The 25367-nt window shown below is 39.5% G+C and overlaps 1 protein-coding gene across 17 annotated transcripts in view; it reads right to left on the bottom strand.

The window, feature by feature from the left end:
- Positions 1-25367, bottom strand: part of BNC2 (basonuclin zinc finger protein 2) — a 455057-nt gene that overhangs the window by 405277 nt on the left and 24413 nt on the right. For 4 of the 17 annotated variants that reach the window (XM_054658723.2, XM_054658734.2, XM_054658725.2 and 1 more), the window contains exon 1: positions 11482-12243. The exons of 9 other annotated variants lie outside the window; for them this stretch is intronic. In XM_054658723.2, the coding sequence (XP_054514698.1) occupies positions 11482-11526 (45 nt within the window). In that variant the 5' untranslated portion in view covers positions 11527-12243. Of the gene's footprint in view, positions 1-11481; positions 12244-25367 lie in introns of those variants that run through there. 4 more of the 17 variants (XM_054658726.2, XM_054658727.2, XM_054658722.2 and 1 more) reach the window with 3 other exon arrangements.

Below are 25367 nucleotides of genomic sequence, written 5' to 3'. Positions count from 1 at the left end.
TTTTGAAGTTGACAAACAACTGTTCAACATTAAAATGAAACGGGCCAAGTGTATAAAGGGGGAAAAAAAAAACACTATAAGTTTAAAGTGGATTACTATTCAATTAATGAATCTGAAAATCAAACAGCAATGGGAAAACCCCTAACTAGGGCAATGATGGCTTAAAAGGATTCAAGTAGGCCAGGCGCAGTGTAATCCCAGAACTTTGGGAGACTGAGGCAGGAGCATTGTAATCCCAGAACTTTGGGAGGCCGAGGCGGGTGGATCACTTGAGGCCAGGAATTCGAGACCAGCCTGGCCAACATGGTGAAACCCCATCTCTACTAAAAATACAAAAATTAGCCAGGTGTGGTGGTGCGCACCTGTAATCCCAGCTACTCGGGAAGCTGAGGCAGGAGAATCACTTCAACCCAGGAGGCGGAGGTTGCAGTGAGCCAAGATCATGCCATTGCAATACGGCCTGGGCAACAACAACAAAACTCCGTCTCAAAAAAAAAAGAAAAAAAAAAGGATTCAAGGAGGAAATAGAATGATAAAGTGATAAACAGCAACAGGGTCTGTAGGCCTCTGAAATTTTGATATTACTTTTATACTCTAGATCCTGTTGTTCTTGGAGTGGCAGGATGACTACAGTTATTTGTTTGCTTTAATAACTTAATAATGCTTACCTTTTATCTACACAGAAAAAAATTTATTTCCATTGGAAGGCAATGATCCAGAAGGTATTGGCTTCTTGAATGAAAATTAACTTTCTTTTGTACAGATTTTATATGACTATAAACCATGCCCTGGCAGTCAGTGTCTTAGCTACCTCCACAAGAGTAGACAGTGTAAACAGCAAGAGGTTACAACATATCAGGCTAAACTGGAGAAGTTGCAAGGAGCTTGGGAAACAGTATTATAATTAAGAAGAACCCAGCAGGGCGTGGTGGCTCATGCCTGTAATCCCAGCACTTTGGGGAGGCTGAGGCAGGTGGATCATTTGAGGTCAGGAGTTCAAGACCAGCCCGGCCAACATGGTGAAACCCCATCTCTACTACAAATACAAAATTAGCCAGGTGGGGCTGGGCACAGTGGGTAATGCCTGTAATCCCAGCACTCTGGAAGGCCAAGGCAGATGGATCACGAGGTCAGGAGATCGAGACCATCCTGGCTAACACGGTGAAACCCTGTCTCTACTAAAAATACAAAAAGTTAGTCAGGTGCATTGGCGGGCGCCTGGAGTCCCAGCTACTCGGGAGGCTGAAGCAGGAGAATGGCGTGAACCCGGAAGGCGGAGCTTGCAGTGAGCCCAGATCGCGCCACTGCACTCCACCCTGGGCAACAGAGCCAGACTCCATCTCAAAAAAAAAAAAAAAAAAAAAAGCTGGGGTGGTAGTGACGTGTCCGTAATCCCAGCTACTCGGGAAGCTGAGGCAGGAGAATTGCTTGAGCCTGGGAGGCGCAGGCTGCGGGGAGGAAGAGATTATAACAACAGTAATTATCAAGTATTGTGCCCTCCTCTACTATATATTAGGCTTCATACTAGACTGTGTTTTCTAACATAACCTCCTACTACCCTAATACATACCTAAAATAGGCCTATCTTTCTTTTTAAATAGAAGAAACCAAGACACAGAAGTTAAGAGACTTGCCCACGGTCAGAGATCAGTTATTCAAATCCAAGTGAGTCTAGATGCAAAAACGCAGCCTTTTAAACTCTCAGTGGTATTTAAAGTAGGGTTAGTACAGCCATCTGGAGTGAACTAGTTAGTTTCCCCCAGTATGGCCTTTAAGGTAAAAATTTAAAAGAGAGGCAGAAAGATGGCAATCCATTAACAACTTACTGGGAAACTGCCTGAAGCTTATTTGAAGGCTGATTTCTGGAATTGGAACATTTTAAAAACACCAAAGTTGTTGTCATTTGCCCAAACGTGTCAAATGCAATAAAGCAAATTCACATCAGATTTTTTTAAAAGCTGTGTGACAGGTAAGTAAAGATTAATGTGGTGTTGAATAAATGGAAATATTCTAGCTGAAACTGACTATTGTAGTTCAGAAATTATTATAGTCAACTGTGTGGAACACTAAAATCTAATCAAACGTTCCAACATCATTACTATTCTATAAATTTGAATTTTTTTTAAGCCAAGAAAAATTACAGAAGCCTTGAACTCAAAAGTTCATACTATGAATTGAACTTAATATTATTTAGGAAGTGCCCCCTTCAAATTACTGTAATTGGTCAAGTAGTTTCAAGAACCTAGAAAATGGTTTTGTCTCATCAATGTAATGTCCTCCTCCACACAATGATTGAAACCATATTAGGTCTCTACTACTCCAAGCTATCAAATCAGTCTTCTTCATACTAGGAAACTGAGCTAAGTTTCCTGAATAGAATTAACTAAGTTGCTTTGTTTTATTTACAAGAACCACAGTAAACAGTTTATTAAAAAACAAACAGTACTCTTATTAAACTCTCTTCAGTGACTTTCTAACCAACAAATTCTTTTTCTAAAATAGCAAGTAGAAAAGTTTATAGGTCAAACATTATATATAAAATAGTTCTATAGTGACATGTAAGAATTACACCTGCCAGGCCAAGCACACTGGCTCATGCACTTTGGGAGGCCAAGGTGGGAGGATCACTTGAGCTCAGGAGTTCAAGACCAGCCTGAGTAACATAGTGAGATCCTGTCTCTACAAAAAAAAAAAAAAAAAATTATTTTTTAATTAGCCAGGTGTGGTGGCATGTCCCTGTGTTCCCAGCTACCTGAGAGGCTGAGATAGAAGGATCGCTTGAGCCTGGGAGGCAGAGGTTGCAGTGAGCTGAGATCACACCACTGCACTCTAGCCTGGGCAACAGAGTGAGATCCTGTTTCAAAAAAAAAAAAAAAGAATTACAACTGAAATGTGTAACTTAACAAAAACAATTTAAAATCTACTCAGAAAAATTTTGATTGCCTTCATGTTGATAACTATAGTAATATTTGGTATCCAGGAATTATTTCTTTCTTAAACAGGTGATCTTTGACTACCCAAAAAGCAGAACTATGAAAGAAGAGAAATCTCAGGAAGTAACTTCAAGCTCTGCCCAATAAAAACATTCACTGACTTTCTCTAAAGGTCTTTTTCCTTCTCTGTGGAGGTGATTTTGAAATTTCATTCAAATCCCTAACAGCTCCTATCAAATTATATTAGAATTGTGACCTTATAAGATGCCTACAGACAATTATAATTAATCTTAGTTTGTAGAATGGATTAATGAATACATTTTGTAGCTCTTTGCATAGATTACACATATGTCCATTAATCAGTAGTGAGAATCTAAAACTAATTCCTGGAAAATCTACAAAGGAACCCAATGGTTAGAGGTGATAAGAAACTTCTGACATGGTCCTTTCATAATCAGTCATAAAAATAGGCTGTGACTGCTACCATTATCACTAAGGAGGTAATGTGTCTAACGACAGTGAGAAGGATAATATACTATTTATTGACTCTTTTCCCTGAAGTGTTAAAGGGTTTTTTTTGGTTGGTTTTTTAATGTTTGGTCATTTTATGATACAACACACAAAGAAACTGTAAGTCTAATGGCAGAAACTGAAAGACTTGAAACTTCTGGAAATTCAAACGTCCCTTCTTTTGTGGCCCTGGACAAAGCTTGTTTGTATGCCTTCTTTCTAAAGGCCACATATATGACACTCTTTCAAGTAAAATCTACAAGAAAATAAAGGGAGGGAAAGGCACTTGCCTGTCCTCAGTCACCTCCTGGCCCTGTTCTCCCAAACTGTTATCTCCTTGATAAGCAGTGGTGCTCTGAGGTGCTTTCGTATTCTCAATGCTCCAGCAGGAGTGATGACTGAGAGGCCCCCAGGCACCTCGAACCAATGCTGTCACTTCTAGTCACTGCTCGGCCCAGCTAATGCCATGCCTGTCATGACAAGCACCAGCCACCTAAAGGCACCACACCTCTGCCTCGACAAAACATACCTCTGAAAAAAAGTATGAGCCACAGAGGGAACCTGTTTCAGGGGTTGCCAAGGGAAGCCAAACTTGTCTATAAACAGCAGAGGCACAGTGAAAGAGAACCCAAAGCCACAGATACAAGAGGACTGTTAGCCTGGAGTGCAAATAATTGTTCTACTTCCTGTGCATAGGTTGTTTGGGAGGGGAAGGGGAAAAGGACATACGAAGATACGGTTTGACCAGGCTAAACTGGGTTTAGTTGTCAGCCTAAACCTGCCATCTGGTGTTAAGATATAGCAGATCACACCCCAGATGTGTTCCTTCAAACAAATCACATCTTTTTTCTTACCCCTCTTTTTTTTTTCTTTCTGTGAAGAGAGAGGTGCCTGCCAAAGATACGAATCAGTGGAAGTTTACTTTATACTAAAAATTCTCGTTAATTTACTCAGCCAAATGAGGAGGTATGTCATTTATGCACTCACAGCCCAAAAGCAACCACTTTTCAAAGATGGTACCTAGAGATGCTGAGCTGAAAATCGTTTATTTTCTACTCATCAACCGTCAAAGTTGGGGCTATCCTTAGTCACCCAAAAGCCATTTCATCTGAAAATCAAAATTTATTTCAGTACAGTAGAGTTCTGAAATCCCTATTCTCCTCTTTATTTTTGTCTCAATATCTCATTCCACAATTGGGGTGGGGAAGGGTTATGCAGTGCTATCATTTGCACCTCATTACACTTGGGCTGGAGCTTTGAGAAAGCTGATATTCCCTCTAAATTTTTACAGATGCTTCTAGTTTACCAGTTCATGACTGCACTACTAGAAAAGACTTCCTGCCTCTAAACTGCTTGCTGGCATGTATGCTGAATTTCAAAATCCCTGAAAAAAGTAAACCTTTGTGGTGTTCTCTTAACTTTCTTCCTGGGGAGGAGGAGGAGGGGAGGGTCACCCAAACCAAGCAAAATCTTTTTCTCCTATGGAGTGAGACTAAAGCTCAGAAACATTCCCTCCTAACTACTGGCTCTTCATTTTGATTTGGAAATCACTTCACAAAAATGTTCATTAACTGAAAGTTATTTGTGGAAGGTGTTTTTCATTAGAAATTATGATTGTGACATGTTCATTAAATTGTGAAAATAATTCAACCACAGACAGTCTTTCACCTGAGCATAACTGTATTTTTTTTTTGCATGTGTCATTTGAAAAACACTTTGGACAGAGAGAAGGGACACTTTCTAAACTAGCACCCCCCTTTGTTTAATGGTTCCAGGGTTTTTCAAAGTTCAGGGCAGGTGACACTGGTCTGTTCCTAATCTTTACTGTGTTAGCAATGTTAAGGCTGATGACGAGGGACACAAATCCCCTGATGGAACTGAATGCATTCCAAGCTCCCCGACCCACTCAAAGCCATAATCCCCTGCAGCTGGATCTTACTTACCACCATGCACAGCTAATACATTTTTTAAAAGCTAGTCACTGGTGACAAATGTAAACTGGACACAACAGCCCCCCTTTCTCCTTACTTCACTCCCCCACCCCTCAATCTTCCCCCATCACCCAGAGACTTGCTGTTTCTGTGATGGATAGGACCTGCCTTTTAGAACCACCAAGCCTGTGCCATATAGCTCTGCTCTAAGTAACTAGAAGGTTTTAAAAGCATCTTCAGCTGTCAGACTGTAACAAAAACAACAAAAAAGTCATCCTTAACACAAACATTTCACAACTGAGAAAACCCTCTAAGTTGCGATTATCACTGCCATACGGAGGTCCACTATTTATTTAGCTCTCACATGCAGGAAAACTGTCTGGCACTCTTGGGGCTTGATTAAATTAAGCTGCTTGCCATATTCTTGGGTATAATAAATGCAAAAGAAAATTTTAAACTTGAGATTCTTTTCTATCTTTTGGACTCTTTTACTTTTTACTTTTGGCAGAAAAATGACTGAAATATAGTAAACAAGTAGCCCTTTATGGAAGGCAAGCATGTTTTCACCATGGATTTTGATCATCTACTTAGAAAGGGAAACCCCAATAACCCAAGTGGACAACAGCTCTGTGCTGGATCAAGTCTCCAAATCCAGGGCAACAAACTATGGAAAATAGCCTAAAGACAGATGAAATGATGGATGGATAGATGGATGGATGGATGAATACACAGGGCTATCTAAATAAGAAAAAAATTTTCTAAATGCTATCAAAATTCCACATAATACAGATGACAGATTTTGATAAAGGGACAAGCTATCCACTTCACCTGATGCAGAAAAACCAAAGGTTAATGTATGTAACTTTTTTGGTTTATTCCAGTTCCCAGATAACCAGCAATAAGTGCTATGATTTAAGCGATGTTACCAATTAGACTTGGAGATAGCTACCACAACACTGACTATAACGCTTACATTGCATTAGGTTTAATTACTGTAAAGTTACATCTGGAGAAGAAAACATAATTTTATAACCACTCTCAGCATTCTAACTTGTGCTCAGTCTCTGCACGATACATATTTGCCCAAGTAATTGAAGCCCTACAAGGCACCACAGTTAATAATGTGTAACTAGGAGAAACACATGGAAAAGCGACAAGCAGGTCTCTGAATTAAATTCACATGTAATTATGTGACCTTTCAGTGTTCTTCTAGTCTTCCTGAGAGCAGGTACTCCAGAGCAGCTGCGACCAGCCTCAGTGGGACCCACTGAACAGGAATTTGATTGAGAGTGGAGGAAAGAGGTATTGTACTGATGGAGAACGATTAAGACAATTGCTTGGGTGAGTCCAGCTCTGATTCTCCTACTTGTCACTCATTGTCATATTCCTAGAATCCGGAGAACTCAGTCAACACATGAGTAATTCGATCAAAAAGGAAAACTATAAACTTTGTTGTTCATGGTGACTTAAGTGCATTGGGTCTCAACCTAAAAATGGGGTGCGTGCAAAGGAGTGGAATTTGTGAGTATTGGTGAAAGAACAAGAAAAGGAGATTAAGAGATTCTATGTGCACATGTGTGTAAAAGAGTATCATGGTACATATGGGAAGAAGTGTGAAACATGTATAGCTGGCTACATTTTTCAAGACTGAATTAGAGTACAGGAATACAAAAAAAAGAAAATGGGCCCCTATAATTTATAAATCTCAGACTCATGATTAATGGCAACATGTATTTAGTTTGAATCCATATGATATGCCCATTCATCCAAAAAACATTTATTGAGGCATGTTTGTATTCTTCATAAAGTGATCAAAGATGGCAGTGCTTTATAGAATTGCCTTATATATCCATTATAAACTGCAAGCAGTATTTCTACTACTAACACTAAACGATCTCAGGTCTAAATTTCCATGTCTGCAATGATATGTTCACAGTATAAAGTCATCCAAAATCCTACACAAAATGTAAAAAGTACCTCAGGAAAAAAATTGACAGACATAACCAGACATCTGCATGCTACTTAAAATGTGATAAAAATGGAGTAGCTTAATCAAATCTTTTAATACCAAAATATTCTATAACTGTGCCCCAAAAAAAAAATCACAGGTTCAAATAAATTTGTAACTAATCCAGTGAGAAATACTGATTATATTTTATAGAAAAACCACAGCAAACAACACATTATATTTACCTGAACTTCCAGGTATCAATTCATAATACTTACAAAACCCTAACTGAAAATGCTTAGTCTTGAGTAAGCATAAACCCTTCCCATGAAATGAATATAAAATTAATACTGTCTCTTTAAGTTACAGGACCTGCTATAGTTAGGTAGTATGAAGCCAAGAATACGTTGTGAAGCTTAACTCTCAGGAGCAAACATTTTCTACTTGTGAAGTAAACTCTGTTGAAAGACAGCAGACTACGGTCCCACCAGTAAAAACAGGAAAGTTTTCAGCCAGTGACAGCTTTGCCTACAGAGAAAAAAAAAGTGTCACAGACTCACTTTATTAAACCATATGCTCATTGCCCTGTGAAGAAAGCAGGGTCACTAATTAGTTCATTCTGTGAAAGAAGCCCTTCCTGATCCCGTTGACTTTTGTCCCCCTGGTTAGCTCCAGCTATTTCTGTCATGCAACTTGAAAATCACTGGAGGGAGGAAGATCGCCATAACAACCGCTGAAATGATCTTGTGGAATGTGTCTAGTGGCACTGGAATAACCTGAATATGTGCTCCAGATGTGTCGGCTGTCAGGAAAAAAGTAAACACATCTGATGGACAGCGTATGACTAGATGGCCTCGAAGCGACTCCAGAGGCTGGGGCGCGGGGGAGAGGCCGCATGTGTGAGCAGGGGGGCGGCGGGGTGGGCTGGGCAGAGCAGAAGGGAGGCGAGCCAGGAGCCAGCACGAGGCACCAGAGGACCTGGGGCCTGGGGCGGCCTGGGAGGACTGAGCGCGACTGTTCCGCCCGCGTCCCTCCCCTGAGTGGCCTCTGCGGGACTGCAGCGGCCTCTGCGAATTTCCGTCTGGCACGGACTTGTGAGCATTTGGGAGCAAACTACAACATGAATGCTGAGGAAGGGTAGAAGAGAGGAGCAGGCTCAAAACGCTTTCTGTCTTAAATATTAATGGCAACATGTTTTTAAAGCATTCTATCTTCAGGGTAGGGCTGTCTCCTGGCCCCTACTCACCCTTTACCAAATGAATGGTTTTGCTTTTTTGTTCCATATGCATACTCAAGCACTCTTTTTATTAGGTGACTGGGTGATTACATTCCTGATCCGAATATGTTGTCTTTTTTGATGGTGGTGTTGTTCCGCAGACTTTCACAAGTTGAACAAGTGGGTTGGTTCCCTAACCCAAAACATTTTTTAAAAATATTTTTCTAATAAAATACATAGAAATGACTAGAAAACACGATATAGGCCAAAACACATTCTCACCTTAGTTCCTATTCTCAGGGGTGTTTGCAAAGAGGAGGATTTAGATCTATGCCCAGTGCTAACATTCACAAACAAAACAGCAATTCTACAAACATCTTAACGCACAGTAGGCACTTGTTAAATATTTGCTGATCAAAATATTTTTAATGTACAAAATTCAACTACAAATGCTACTTGGGTTCTACATATAAACAGTGGCAGGGATTACTTAAAAAAATAAGTAACCAAGCTTAAAAATACTTAAGAAAAATAAATGGGAAGTTTATTTCCCCAGGGGAACAGAAATGCCCCCGTAAAGAAAATAGAAAACACTATATTCACACTATAGGACACAAACCACCTACTTGTGCATGAATCCACCACATTTTAATGCCTATTTCTACTCCAATCATTTGTATAATGGGCCTTACTTAAGTTTTAGAGACTATGTATAAAAATATTCACTACATTTCTGCTATAAATGCTTATATCTGTGAAAAGCCTAGAAGGTTTGTAAAGAAATTTACAATCTATGTGAAAAGCTTTTGAAACAACATATTCCATATTTTCTTTCAAAAACTCCACACAATTATATTTCAATAAAATATCTAACGGTTTTCCAACATGGTATAAACAAAAAACAAAACTTCATTGGAGGGCAATTATCTCTATAACATACACAGTTATCAGCTTGGCTAAGGCAAGGCAGTATTCACCTAGTATAGCTGTCCCTCAGTATCAGGGTGGTACGGAATGGTTGCAGGTCCCTCTGAGGATACCAAAATCTTCGAACGCTCAAATCCCTTAAAAATTGGTGTAGCATTTGCATATAACCTACACACATCCTCTTATACTTGAAATCATCCCTAGATTACTAATACAATGTAAATGCTACGTAAATATTTGATATACTATACTGTGTAGGCAGTAATGACAAGAAAATATTCTATACTGAAACATCAGCAACGATGTAACATTTTCTGGATTTTTTCGCATTATTTTTGATCCACGGTTGGTTGAATCTGCGGGCGCAGAACCCATGGATACAGAAGGCCAACTGTATTTTCATTCAAGGTGATTGCCAACTTACAAATCTTGTTTCCATTTCTAAGTATCTAAGTACATTTTTCTCCTTTGATAAAACTCATTTAGTGACTCAGATTCTGAAAGTAGATCACCAAAGGGAAACAGAAAAAAGAAAACCATGAAAAATTATTATTTGAGAGCAGGAAATGGACAAATCTTCAACTTACTCTTTACTCTGTAATTCACACATTTAACCTGGCAGAGGAATACCCTAAGGATTCTTGGAGGCTGAAAGACTTAAAATTTGAGGAATGAAAGAACAGCAAGGGTGAATGGCACTGCTTCTGCCTTCTAGAAATTGGATTCCACTGGCAGCTGGCTGAATGAAGCCAGTAACAGATTCATGGTCGTGGAAAATGTTTCATCCTCTCAACGAAAACGTCATTATTTCCTCGTAACAGAAACTGTACTTCTTGACAAGTTAGACAACCTAAAATAATCAGTGTCAAGGTCCAATTTATAAAATCTGTTGGCAACCTACAAAAAAGAAATAATCTGTGTATTTGCAATTATTTGCAGAGCCTACTTTATTATTATTCCAGTCTAATCTACCCCCACTCCCAAATTAAAAGACTTCAAAGGGGCTAACAGATTTCCAAATAAAATGCCAAACATTTAAGCCAAAATTATCAATGTGCACATTTGCACAATGAAGTGCCAAATGTCTAAAAGATGGATGAGCTTCAATGACCATTTTCATTCACCTTGATCTTGGCATTCAACCAATAAGCAAAGAGTTCACGTATATTCAAAGAACTGGAATATATCTGTATTCATTTGTGTGCCATTTACTTATTTAAAATTTCTTAAACAGAACTTGCAGCTAACTTTTATGAGAAAAATGGCAAATAATGCGTTGACTCTCATGTCGAATTCAAAATAATGGTTTTTCAGTGAGAGGTTTTCTTGTTTGTTTTTTGGGCTTTTTGGGGGTGGTGCAATGTTGGTTATTAACAGCATCACAAGGTTAGAATGAAATTAAACCTGGAGTCAGCATAGGAAGTATTCAAGTTCCAAGAGTTATAAGATACCCATATGAACAGATTTGGTGGTTGAACTCGACACACTTCTGTCCTTAATCTACTGTGTGTTTTAAAAACTCAATCAAGTGCTCCTGGGTTATGGTTCCTCAAACCACCAACTTTTCTTAGACAATGTCACACCAATTGCATCAAGCTCCATAGAGACTCTCCCTAATGCTTTTCTGTTTTACTCCACTGATCAAATAATGGCAATGGTTATAACATGCATGGGCTATTAGATTTGCACTCCTATCAACCAAGATCTACGAAACTTTGAAGAGTTTACCCATAATTTTTGACCTTATCTACAGGTTTACAGACCAGCCATAACTATTAAGTTAAAGAAAGCCACAAAAGTTGAATCCTCAAGCAAAACAAAACAAAAACTAATAGGACAATCAGCAAGCCAATCTAATAGAATTCTAGCTGGCTATGAGTAAAATACTGCAATGCAGCTTCCTGGATGTAGGATATTTCAACGGTCCATTTAGTAGGTTTCATTCATGAGCCCTTAGTAAAACTACAAGGTAGTCTTCAAAGGAAAAATATGAAACTATTACATGTAGTTAAATACCAGTAGAAGAGAAAATCTAGAAGGTTCTTTGACGTCATCAGTCATGTGTCATGTTATCAAGGGAAAAGAAGCCATGAAGCACAGAATTCCAGAGAAAACCAGGCAATCTGTGAAACAGAACAGAGAACACAATATGTTTTGCCCAGTTTTAGAGGCCTAGAAGAGTTTCTTTCAAGAACATAGCTACAAGACTTGATCTGCTTACTATCATGTCATCAGTGTAGGCAATAGATGACATTAATTTCTGAAGACCTCCACCCCACTCATGTCCTGACTGTAAAACAAGTGAATCAACGAATCCTAACCCAAGTTCTATAATAAACACAGAATATTCTCTCAAGCGTCTGTGAAATCCTCAAGACAAAACATACAGCACGTTAATTCCCAAAATACATATTTTTCCATATAGCATTTAGAGGTAGAAGGAGAACAAAGTGGTAAGAGCTGAACAAAACCTGAGAAAAGTCCCTGAATCCAAATTCCTTTTTTTTTTCTTTTTTTGAGATGGAGTCTCGCTCTGTCACCAGGCTGGAGTGCAGTGGCGCGATCTCGGCTTACTGCAACCCCCGCCCACTGGGTTCAAGCGATTCTCCTGCCTCAGCCTGCTGAGTAGCTGGGACTACAGGCACGCACCACCATAACCAGCTAATTTTTCTATTTTTAGTAGAGACGAGGTTTCACCATGTTGGCCAGGATGGTCTCAATCTCTTGACCTAGTGATCCGCCTGCCTTGACCTCCCAAAGTGCTGGGATTACAGGTGTAAGCCCCCCCGCCCTACCCAAATTCCTTATTACAGTCCAGGAATCAGTCTTACAGAAGTCAATCAATTCACCCAATGTTGCGTTTATTTGTATCTGGAGAAGAATTAGAACAAAACCCTCAGGAAAGTGATACGCTTCCTACAAATCCACCCTTCTCTTGCCACCACCAATTTCGCTCCCTCCTCCCAAGTGACAACTGACCTATTCATCAGATGATGGATAAGATCTTCTCTTAGAAGCACTCTGCCTTCAAAGAGGACCAAGATTAACAAATCCAAAAACACTCTTCTTGACAATTTCAACCTTCTGTCCCTGTAAGCATTTTACCAGGATCATCAAAAAGTAAAGACCCACTTTGAGTCTGAACTCCATTCTTTTTCCATTTCCTGGAACAGTTTTCTCAAGCAATGAAATGCCAAGAAGGAAGAGAAAAAAAACTAGCTTGGGAAGCCAAGAGCTTCGAGGTCATTAGCCTCAGAGCAGTAATGGTTGACTATATTCCTTTATGGTTCCTTTAGCCTTAGTTCACTAAGGGCAAAGAGCAATTTTTTTTTCTCTCTGATGTTTTTCAAGTGTTATTGTCCTTGCAGGCCCATTATGGGGGCCTCACATGCTGGGAATTGCTGGTTATTTGGCCACTTGCCATAAGGAATTATTACTACTGCACTTAAGACAAATGGTGTCCCTGACTCCAGAAGGAAGACCACTCCAAAGGGAATGACGGGTGGCTAAGCAAGCCCTTCAAGAAAATCATGTGAACTCAAACCCTGCTTAAAACCTCCTCATTTCATTTAGAGTAGTAACTCTGGTCCTTAACATGGCCTCCTAGCCCCTTCCTTCCCTTCAGTCTGATACCAGCTCACCAGCCTTACTCTACTAGGTTCTCTCGGAACCAATTACAATGGCCTGTCCACACCTCCAATGTCCCAAGCAAGCTCTCTCTAATCTCAGGCCTTCAGTCCTTTTGCAATACTCAGCACCCTCTACCTTGCCCTCAGACAACCTAGTTAATTTCTCTGCATCCTTCAGATCTCAGCTCAAACAACCCTTCAGAGAAATCTTCTCTGACCCCACAAACTCCAGTTGGTGGTCACTGCTTTGTATTTTTGGATTCTGAGTAATATTCTATCTGAAAAATGAAGAGTGGTCTCAAAGCTCAAAAAAACTTTGACCATCACTGGCCAGTCAAAAAAAAAAATCCCTTAAGCAAAATAATTCTGATATTTGTAGTATTTAATTTCTACTCTTAACTACACTAATAAAAAATTCAATGTTACAGATTTTTGGAAGCAAACCCCAAATCCACTTGTTGGGGTCAATGTTCATTTATTTCAAACACTCCAAAAACAGATCAATACTTTTGAAAACTGTAGCCACTTAATACTCCTCCTTTCCCTGTGTTGGTAGCAATGACAGACAGTTGCAGAAAAGCAAAAAATCCACCAGGCTTAGAGTCAGACTATAAGTCAGACCTTGCTATTACCAGCTGCCTGACCATAGCTAAATCCACTACCTTCTCTATGCCCAGTCACTCTTCTGTAGAAAGAAGAAAACAATGCTACTTCCTTAGAGAACTCAGGAGACATGCATCTTGAAGCCAATGTTTGCCTTCCACAGTTAGCATTTTACATTTTTGCCTTATTATCTAATAATACCGGTCTCCTCACCCATTTGTGAACTCCCTACAAGTAAGTGATTTTTAGTCTTTTTTTCTCTATCACTGAATCCCCAGAGTCTAGTATAATGTCTGTCCTATATATAGTAAGCACTCAACAAAGAGTTTTTAAATAAATGGATTAAGAGATAGTGCAGTATGAAAACAGATTCCCCCATCTCCGCATATTAGTTTTGCTTTTTTTTTTAAGTGAGATGTTAATAATTCTACAAAGGGTAATACATCTTCAGCAATCTCCCCTGTGTATGACTAGTTACTATTCTTTCATAGAATTCAGTGTTCACTGGGATCCAGTCGGTCATGGATATCCATGGGTACTTAAGAAAAGTCTAGTCAGCGAGTTTCATTCACTTATAGTGGCTTCATTCCTCTAGTATCACAAATTGTTCAAAAGAAGAACTGAGTTACAGAGTGTTGTGCAAATATCAACACTGTCCTTCCACACAAATAGACAATTCATACAGATGAGATGTTAACAACAGCAACTTAATATAATAGCAAACATTATTCGTCTTTTCTGCATGTCAAAATAGTTTAATACTTTAACAACTGATTGATTTTCAATCAATAGCATTGATTTTTCTTTGTTAAGTATGTTTATAATCATTTTACATGTAGTAAACTCATCTAATTCTCACCACCACAACCCCATGAGTTAGGTACCATTATTATCCTTATTTGATAGAGAAGGAAACCTCACTGCATTTGTGGTTATAAAAATTGTGTACTTGGCCAGGCATGGTGGCTCATGCCTGTAATCCCAGCACTTTGGGAGGCCGAGGCAGGCAGATCATTTGAGGTCAGGAGTTCAAGGCCAGCCTGACCAACATGGTGAAACCCTGTCCCTACTAAAAATACAAAAAAATTAGCCGGGCATGGTGGCACATGCCTTTAGTCCCAGCTACTTGGGAGACTGAGGCAAGGAGAATCACTTGAACCTGGGAGGAGGAGGTTGCAGTGAGCAGAGATAGCGCCACTGCACTCCAGCCTGGGCAACAGAGCGAGACTCCCATTTCAGAAAAAATAAAAAATCGTGTACTTAATATCTATCTAGCAGAAAACTATTGTGTGCAAGGCACAGTTCTGGTATCCTATTTTAAATATGAGGTTTAACTCTCTTGCCAAGAAAAACAGATTTAAGTTAAAGAGGTTTTAGAAGAATTGGCGTCTAAAGTTGAATTGTTTTTTCCCAGACTTACCAGTTTGAGACTTGCTCTAATAGGATAAATCTTTCAACTGCAGGGAGTCTTCAGTAAAACACAGCACCCATCCCACCTAGTTAAGAATCCTGGCACTAGAAATCTATTTCACCCCACTCAGCAGGCTGCAGTACATAATTATTTTCATCTGGTTACAACACGAGGTAGTGAGTTTAATCTCTAAAGGCCTACAGGGATTGACTTTAGCAGTTTTAGAAATTGCCTCTCACGCTATGAATGTGCCTCACAGCAAGACGGTCCTGCTAATGGTTCCCAGATTAGGATTTGGGAAGACCAACGGCATGGCTTCCTCCTCTTCATAATTTCCTTTCCTTTGTGGGCCAAGTCTATGGTCATTCAAGGTAATTCTCACGGCGCTGCTTTCAAAAACAATTTGTTCTGATTTAAATGAAGAATCAGAGGTCATTTTTTTAAGGTATAATCAATTATTACTATAGCTGGAGTCAAACGAATGCATATATAAAGTAGACCATCAGAAACATATTCTTAGAAACATAAAGGGATATATGAAAATTAAATAGAATCCCAAACAATAATATGGCCATGAATGTGAAGAAACCTCTAGTTTGTCTTGATTTTTAAAACTTTGGCCCGGCTCTTCCTTTCAGGAGAAAAAAAAAAAAAAGAATCCTAGAAAACCAGTTCAAGAATATATTTAATGTCTCCTTAATTCTTATTAAGTTTGATCCTACTCAACCAACCCTCATTTGTCCCTGGTTCTAAGTGAACCCTCCTCACCACAGAAAGTCATCAGAAATGAAAAGAGGACATTCTGCTAATCACGAATTTTAAAGTGAAATTGCTACAAATACTGGGACTAACAAATCCCATAAAGTAAAAATTATCTAATAATACTTTTTTTTTCAGTTTTTGGTAGAAGAATCAACCTCAAAAAAATAAAAAATAAAAATATATACGCAAATTAAACTTCCTGCTTATAAAAGATTCAGAAAAGGCCCCTGGGCTGTCCACAGCATTGAGTGATAGCAGGCCACTTATATTAACAGTGACAACTACATGTCTAAAAGGTATTCAACTTACACACCTGGTTCAACATATGTTACAATATTTTGGCTCTGCCAAAAAAAAAAAATTTACCACATCATAAATTCTCTCCCCACTGTCCTGGTATCTCAGGTGGGGGACTACATAGGTAAGTTCTAAGAGTCAAATTTTTATAAGCATAGAGAAGTAACAAAACACTTTCAAAATGCTATCTTTTCATGTTTTTGAACCCAAAAAATGGACCCACAACAAAGATCTCAGTAATATAAACCTGAAACACTATGAAACATAATCTTAGAAAACCATAATTCTGGCCAGGCTTGGTGGCTCATGCCTGTAATCCCAGCACTTTGGGAGGCCAAGGCAGATGGATCACGAGGTCAGGCATTCGAGACCAGCCTGGCCAACATAGTGAAATCCCGTCTCTACTAAAAATACAAAAATTAGCCAAGCGTGGTGGCAGGCACCTGTAATCCCAGCTACTCAGGAGGCTGAGGCAGGAGAATCACTTGAACCTTGCAGGCAGAGGTTGCAGAGAGCTGAGATCGCGCCACTGCACTCCAGCCTGGGCGACAGTGCGAGACTCCATCCCGAAAAGAAAAAAGAAAGAAAACCATAATTCTACCAGACTGGAAAGTCCTTGGTAGACTGCCAAGTTCTTCCATCTCCAGCCTCGAAGGCGATGCCTGGTGAAGAGGAGGTTCTCAAATTATATTTGTAGAATGAGATAAATAAAACCTCAGAATTATCTAAAGTACTTTCAAACATGTTATCACACTGTGATCCTCTGAAGGTATATAAGACAGGTATTCTTGAACCATTTCAAAGATGAGGAGCCCTAACTTCAGAGCTATCAAATTAGCCTGGTCTTAGGGCTCCTAAGCTACTGCTTTTCTATTACTATCAACTCTGCCTCAGCATTTAAAAAGCTCAGGGTTTCCAGGAGGTGGAGGTTGCAGTGAGCCGATATCATACCATTGCACTCCAGCATGGGCAACAAGAGTGAAACTCTGTCTAAAAAAAAAACAAAGGGTTTCTACTCTTTCACTTTTGCTCTGCTTTCTGTATTTTATGATACCTGGTATAAAAACGCCAAAAGGAAAAGGCAACCAGATCATTCAGATGCCAAACCCTAACAAGATCACTACTGCCCTTTGGAGCTATGCAAGTCTGATGGCTCAGGCTACCAGGTATTTAGGTCTACTTAAATAAGGCATACATAATGCGATATTTACACGGTACACAAGTTTCAACCTACCACATATTTTTAACCAAAAATGTTTCTTTGGAATTTTTTTCCATGTACAAATACATACTGACAGTTTAATTCTAGATAGACTTTTACAGGAAAAACAAAGCAGGCCGGGCATGGTGGCTCACACCTGCAATCCCAGCACTTTGGGAGGCCAAGGCGGGCGGATCACCTGAGGTCAGGAGTTCAAGATCAGCCTGGCCAACATGGAGAAACCCCATCTCTACTAAAAAGAAAAAATACAAAATCAGCTGGGTGTGGTGGCGCATGCCTATAATTCCAGCTACTCGGGAGGCTGAGGCAGGAAAATCGCTTGAACCCCAGAAGCGGAGGTTGCAGTGAGCCAAGAGCACTCCATTGCACTCCAGCCTGGGCAACAAGAGCGAAACTCCGTGTTAAAAAAAAGAAATGCGAGTTGTTACCTCAAATGTTTTAGTTCTGTGGATGTCACTGTAAAAACTAATCACCACAGAATCACATCACACTACCACATATGAACTGCATAATGGTAAATCCAGTGTTTTCAGATTCCCCAACTTAGACTTCAAAGTAGACATGATCTTCACCTGGTAGCTCACAGTTGCTCTTAGGTAAAATTGTATTTCAACTATGGATTCAACATTATTTATAGTGTACTTATTGTATGCGTGGCTTATGCTAGGTTGGGTGATTCAAACATGAGTAAAACATGACTCCTGACCCACAGTAAGGACAACATTAATAGTACTTGAGAAAGATACAAAGAAATACAAAAAGGCTATTGTATTGGTCTATGTGTGCCACAAATGTGGTTGCTACATACAGTTTCTTAAGGAGCACACATGAAAGAAAACTACTAATTTCACTAGTCAGTAGAAGTGAGCTAACAGAAGTTAGCTCTTAATAATTCCTCCTTGCAGAAAGAGCTGATACATAAAAGTTTCTAACAGAGTTTCCAACATAGTGGATTAAACTGTTAACAATTCTGGATAATTTTCTCAGATAAAAGACACTAGAAACTTAAGGATTCTTTTCCTTAAAAGTGAAGCAATAATTCTGCAACAGTTTGTATATAATATACATATCTGAAAGTAATCTTAGTTGCTTTCAATACTGCTCAACCAATCATAACTAGCACTCGTTGCTAAGGCTATGCATCTTTTAATGCCCTGTTTATATTATGCTATGTATCAATACGGTAAAAGTTACACGCCATCACCCATTTTGTACCAGTCTTCCTTCTATGTAGTACTAAAATACTGCCCAAATTACTAGTTTTGAAAGCTATCCTAGAATAGAAATAAAATGCCCTATACCAAATATTAAGCAATGATAAACATTTAATTAACTGTGGCTCATTAGATGATTACCTATCTGAAAGGACCTACTATGTTTGACTCACACAGATATGCAGGTTAGAAGAGAACCCCATGCAAGTCTAAAGCACGCTGCGCACTCTTTAGCTCTCGGACCAACCATTTCATTCCGTCTTAGGCGCCATCACTATATGCCTATTAAGCATCCAGCTCTATAGCACGTAATTCTCTCCCAAAACTAGAAGTACACTGGCTTTCAGTCAGAAAAATTAAAGGCTGATTAGAAGATCCTCTCAACCTTACAGCCAAGAAAAACGTAATTTCCAATATATAGACTGAGTTGAAAAGGATTTTTACAAATGATTAGTCAACCAATGCGGTGTGATGCATGTTCCTACGTACAAACATGCATGCCTGCAAGCACACACCCACCACCACCCCATGACAGTCACCAGAAACTGCTAAACTAATCCCAGAACTCCTTCCAATGACCCAAGACACCGTTGCAGGATTCTCTTCTCAATAGCCTTTACCAATCTATCAATATTGATAAGAGTTGAAACCTGTTTTCCATCTTTAACTTACTCTGTTCTTCAGATAAGGAGGTCTAAAGAAGTACCAAAGAAGTTACAAAGATCAAACAGGCAGTCAGTGACAGAGTCTGGGTTAGAAAAAATCCAGACCTTGTGCCTTCTGGTCCATACCACAGAGCCTATCTGCAATGTTTATCGCATACCCACTAAACCTTACTATTCCTTAATTTCTCTGTGTCCTGATCATTTAACTTCTTACCATCTCATTTTGGCAGCCACATACGCTCCCCTCCCTTTTGCTTTTACAGAATCCAATGCCCCTGGCATAAAAGGGGAGAGAACTTACTGCCATTTCATATCCACGCAGTTAATGAATGCCCATAGTTAACATGGCGTCTCCCCCTTAAGCCATTAGCTGTCACTCAAAAGTTGACTCTAAAGCTTGACCTTTGCTTCTGCTCAGAAGTATTTATTCACCCTATCACAAGTGTTAGCAGTTCTAATGTCAAATGAGCCTACAACTGCTCATCAGAGAAGGGTTACCACATGTATGCACTCAGATTGGAAAATATCTTCACTACTCTTTAAATACCATAACATATTTTGGCCACTCCACAATAAACAGGCCTAACTGTAGATAATATTGTATCTAACAAAATCAGCTTTTTTGACTGAAATCCCACCAGTTCCACCACTATAACCTCTCAGCTAGGGTAATTAGTATTTTCATTGTTCTTCCGATTCCACGTTTGAACACTGTAGTTCTCTACTTCACGGGCAGAAATGACCTCATGGGCAATGTTCTAGGCAGATAAAAAGGTCATAAATTAACGGGCAAAAGAGTCCTTTCTTTAAACAACACATAAGCAAATCTGAAAGACATCCACCATTTTAATGAGTTTTTGTTTGTCAGGCACTGTGCTGATCCTTACCCAAACTATGTCTTATTGAATTCTCATTCCAACCCTAAGCAATGACAGTTATTACCCTCCATATTTAAAAATGAGGAAATCCAGGCTTAAAGAAAATTCTGTCCCTTGTCAAACTTCCCACAGCATAGTTGGGATTCAAACTCAGGACTCCGACGCTTTCTATACCTACACTGCCTATGCTACTTCCACTACACTATAAATACTTAGAAAACATTTGTAAAAATGTTGTGAGGCCATCAGAAATGTAACTAATTATTCCTCAAAATGTAGATATCCTGGCTAAACCGTATGTCCACAATCAAACCATCATATCATCAAAAGCTAATCAAACCCAGGGCATAAGGTCTGTGTGGGCCATTTAAGTTAACAATGGAACCCTTATGATCCTTGAGTGGTTTCACTGCACTGTGGTATTCACCATGCCTTCTGATAAAATCAAAAATACAAAGTTTGAAAATGTTTAAACAATTAAAACATGTAAAAAAAAGATAAAATACTTCAAAATAAAAGATTAATCCATGAAAAGAGCTGCATGCATGATGACTGCCCATTGCAAAAGATGTATTTCCCAAGCCTATGTCTGCAAGACATTATTATCAATTTTTTTTTTTTTTTTTTTTTTTTGAGACAGAGTTTCACTCTTGTTGCCCAGGCTGGAGTGCAATGGCACAATCTCAGCTTACTGCAACCTCCACCTCCTGAGTTCAAGTGATTCTCCTGCCTCAGCCTCCCAAGTAGCTGGGATTACAGGCATGCACTACCACGTCCAGCTAATTTTCTATTTTTAGTAGAGACAGGGTTTCACCACTTTTGGTCAGGCTGGTCTCGAACTCCTGACCTCAGATGATCCACCTGCCTCGGCCTCCCAAAGTGCTGGGATTACAGGCGTGAGCCACACACCCCGCCTGCAAGACATTATTTAATGCACATATTTTTTGGAGTTTTGAAGCTGCTTTGCCTTATGTTATTTTAACATATGAACCTCCACTATGATTTTTAGTATCTTGCAAACTGTTGATCTACCAAACTAGTAAGAGAAATTCACTTAGAAAAGATGTTGGCATTAGAATTTCCAAAATAGTTCATGTAGATATAAGTATGATACTTTCTGTTTCTGTGATAGGAAAAAGAAACGAATGGGTGTTTGGCACTTGCATTACACAGATACCATGCTAGGAATTTTCACATATGTCATCTCAGAAACACTCCAGCATAAATATTATTATACCCATTTTATAGAAAACAGTGGGTCAAAAAGTAAAAGATGCTAAGGGCTGGGGAGGAGGAATGGAGGATTTACTGTTGAGGATAGAGTTTCTCTGTGGAGTGACGAAAGCGTTCTAGAACTAAATAGTGCTGATGGTTCCACAGCCTTGTGAGTATACTAAAAACCAGTGACTATACACTTGAAAATGGTGACTTTTATCTCCATTTTAAAAATTGAACAATCATGGTAAACATTAACATTTGGGAAATCTGGTTAAAGGATATATAGGAATTCATTGTATTTTTTTTTTCTGACTCTTGTGTAAGCCTGAACTTATTTTATTTTTGTTTTGTTTTACTTTGTTTTTTGGAGTCTCCTTCACTCTGTGCAGTCTTGCTGCAGCGCCATCTCGGCTCACTGCAATCTCTGTCTCCTGGGTTCAAGCAATTCTCCTGCATCAGCCTCCCAAGTAGCTGGGATTACAGGTGTGCACCACCACACCCAACTAATTTTTGTATTTTTGGTAGAGACAGGGTTTCGCCATGTTGGCCAGGCTGGAGTCAAACTCATAATCTCAAGTGAAGGCCTGAACTTATTTCAAAATTAAAAGTTTTTTAATGAAACAACAATATGAATATATTTAACATTACTGAACTGTACACTTTAAAAAGTTGAGGGTAAATCTTATCTGTTTTTTATTATAATTAAAAATAGATTTGATAGATAGATAATTGACTGATGGAGAGAGAGATGAATTTGCCCAAGATACTACCATAGTCAGTAGCAGAATCAGTATTCAAATTCAGGTCTTTACAACTCCAAAGCCAATACTCTTTAAAAAGGGCAGGGTTATAATTCTGTTTCTACTAGATAGTACTGAGATGTCATTTATGGTCGTTCGAAAGGTGTACACTAAGATACATTCCTTTTTTGTGTGTGAGACGGAGTCTTGCTCTGTCGCCTAGGCTGGACTGCAGTGGCAAAAATCTCAGCTTACTGCAAGCTCCGCCTCCCAGGCTCAAGCCTCAGCCTCCACTGCCTCAGCCTCAGAGTAGCTGGGATTACAGGTGCACACTACCACACCCAGCTAATTTCTGTATTTTTAGTAGAGACAGGGTTTTGCCATGTTGGCCAGGCTGGTCTCCAACTCCTGACCTCAAGTGATCCACCCACCTTGGCCTCCTGAAGTATTGGGATTACAGGTGTGAGCCACCATGCCCAGCCTACATATTCTTAAGCTCCTTTTTTATAAATGAAAAATCTATTACCAAGTAAATGGGTTTTAGTAAATGTTTCTGAGCTACTTTAGGTTTACCATGTAAGACTACAAATGTGTGTGGAAGGAGAAGAGGTTTAGGTACTACGCTTTTCATCAGTCAGTTATTCCCAATTGAATAGTATTTGAAAACAAGCAGAATTCATGTTAGAATTCAAGCAGAAATTCATGTTAGAATTTTTCTTCCAAGTCAAAATGCCAGAACTGATAATGCCATGAGGATGCAATGAGTATGTGAAATATCTGTTTTTATCAAATTCTGGTTTTTACTCTTAGGTTTTTTGTTGTTGTTGTTCATTTAAAAATCTTTTGGCCAGACACGGTTGCTCACACCTATGAAACAGGAGGATAGCTCAAGGCTAGGAGTTCAAGACCAGCCTGGGCAACATAGTGAGTCACCATCTCTACAAAAATAATAATAAATCTTATAAGAGTTTAGCAATTTCTCATAAGTTTTTTTTTTACGTTACAAAAAAAAATTACAGACAGGAGTTTCAACACACATTTTAAGTGCTAGTTTACCAAACACTGACACAAAATCTGATGGGTGTTTGCATAAACTGGTGTATCTGGGTTTGAGCTGGGGGCTTATGACTAAATACCATTAATATGCCAACTGCATAAAATATCCATATGCCTTTACAAATCATGTTTACTTAAAAACGTTAAGAAGTAGAATTCAGTGTTCAATCAAGTACACATCTTAAAAAAAATAAACATTCCTTTAAAAAAAAAAGATGTCAGGTGGTAATTCTAGGGATGGGGAGCAAGAGTAGTATTTTTACGAATATTTTTCTTTTCTTTTTTTTTTTTTTTTTTTGAGACGGAGTCTCGCTCTGTCACCCAGGCTGGAGTGCAGTGGCGAGATCTCGGCTCACTGCAACCTCCGCCTCCCAGGTTCAAGCGATTCTTCCTGCCTCAGCCTCCCGAGTAGCTGGGACTACAGGCACATGCCACCACACCCGGCTAATTTTTGTATTTTTAGTAGAGACGGGTTTTCACCATGTTGGCCAGGCTGGTCTCGGACTCCTGACCTCAGGTGATCCACCTGCCTTGGCCAAAGTGCTGGGATTACAGGCATGCGCCACCGCACCCAGCCATTTTTCATTTTTTTATATCAATAACTATCCAGTCATTTCTGGGAAAGGTATTATTGGTATTTGGGGCAGAACAACTCATCACTGTGTGTAAATTGTTCTGCAATCCTGATGCTGCAGTGTCCCTGACCCACTAAATAGCAGGAGGCAGCCCCCCAATTGAGTCATTTGTGACAAACAAAACATCGCCCAAGATTTCCAAACACTGTGTAGGTAGTAGCATCACCAGGTTCAGAATCCAAAGAAGCCTAAACCCCCTCCACCTGTCAGTACTTCACAGCGAACTGATGAGTAGGAAGTTCCTATCAGTCAGGCTGGGGGCCAACCTTCCCAGGCACTGCCAGGATGCCCCATGTTTTGAAATAACTTTCTCTTAGGCAGCCTATCAGTGTAAATTCGGATTTCTATCATGTTATTCTTAAAACCAAACATACCTGCATTAATTTGACTGACACCATAAAAATTCTAAGAGAAATGGGCATTTTTTTAAAATGGAGGGAGCTTTTAATTATTCAACACCAGCTTTTTACAGTTATAGTCCTCAGAAGTCACATGGCCTAGACCATGGAGCTTTTCAAATGCTACAAGTCATAATATACGCATTAGAAAGAAACCACGGTAGTTGGGTTTTCAAAACAGGAAAATTGGCCGGGCGCGGTGGCTCACACCTGTAATCCCAGCCATTTGGGAGGCCGAGGCGGGCGGATCACGAGGTCAGAAGATCAAGACCATCCTGGCTAACACAGTGAAACCCCATCTCTACTAAAAATACAAAAATTTAGCCAGGTGTAGCGGCGTGGGCCTGTAGTCCCAGCTACTTGGGAGTCCGAGGCAGGAGAATGGCGTGAACTTGAGAGGCGGAGCTTGCAGTGAGCCGAGATCGCACCACTGCACTCCAGCCTGGGCGACAAAGCAAGACTCCGTCTCAAAGTAAAATAAAAATAAAATAAGAAAATTATACCAAGAATCCAAACCCCACGTTCCAGAACACAAAATGTTCAAGCTCAATGCCTCTGCATACTTAAGTTACCATATGACAGAAACAATGCAGAATTTATAAAAACTAATTTAGTGGCCCGGGCGCGGTGGCTCACGCCTGTAATCCCAGCACTTTGGGAGGCCGAGACGGGCGGATCAGGAGGTCAGGAGATTGAGACCATCCTGGCTAACACGGTGAAACCCCGTCTCTACTAAAAATACAAAAAAATTAGCCGGCCGCGGTGGCGGGCGCCTGCAGTCCGGAGGCTGACGCAGGAGAATGGCGTGAACCCAGGAGACGGAGCTTGCAGTGACCCGAGATCGCGCCACTGCACTCCAGCGTGGGAGACAGAGCGAGACACCGTCTCAAAATAATAATAATAATAATAATAATAATAATAATAATTTAGTATAAAATTAAAAAGAGCTAAGTTTGAAATATAGTTTTGGTGAATTTCTAACTGTAAAAAAAGAAAGAAAAGATGCTTCAAAGTAATACATTAACTTAATAAGAGGAAAGAAAATCCAGCATTTTCAGTGTTAAATTCTAAACCATTATCAATAACAGAATTGTACAATCTTTTCACTATTTCCTTAAGCAAAGCCCAAAAGGTCTGCTCATTAATAAGAAAAGTCATCGTATTTCTCTTTGAA

This window comes from Pan troglodytes, chromosome 11 (assembly GCF_028858775.2).
Source record: "Pan troglodytes isolate AG18354 chromosome 11, NHGRI_mPanTro3-v2.0_pri, whole genome shotgun sequence".
Classification (NCBI taxonomy): domain Eukaryota; kingdom Metazoa; phylum Chordata; class Mammalia; order Primates; family Hominidae; genus Pan; species Pan troglodytes.
Note: the sequence above shows the minus strand (reverse complement) of the source record. Positions and strands in the feature narration are given on the sequence as shown.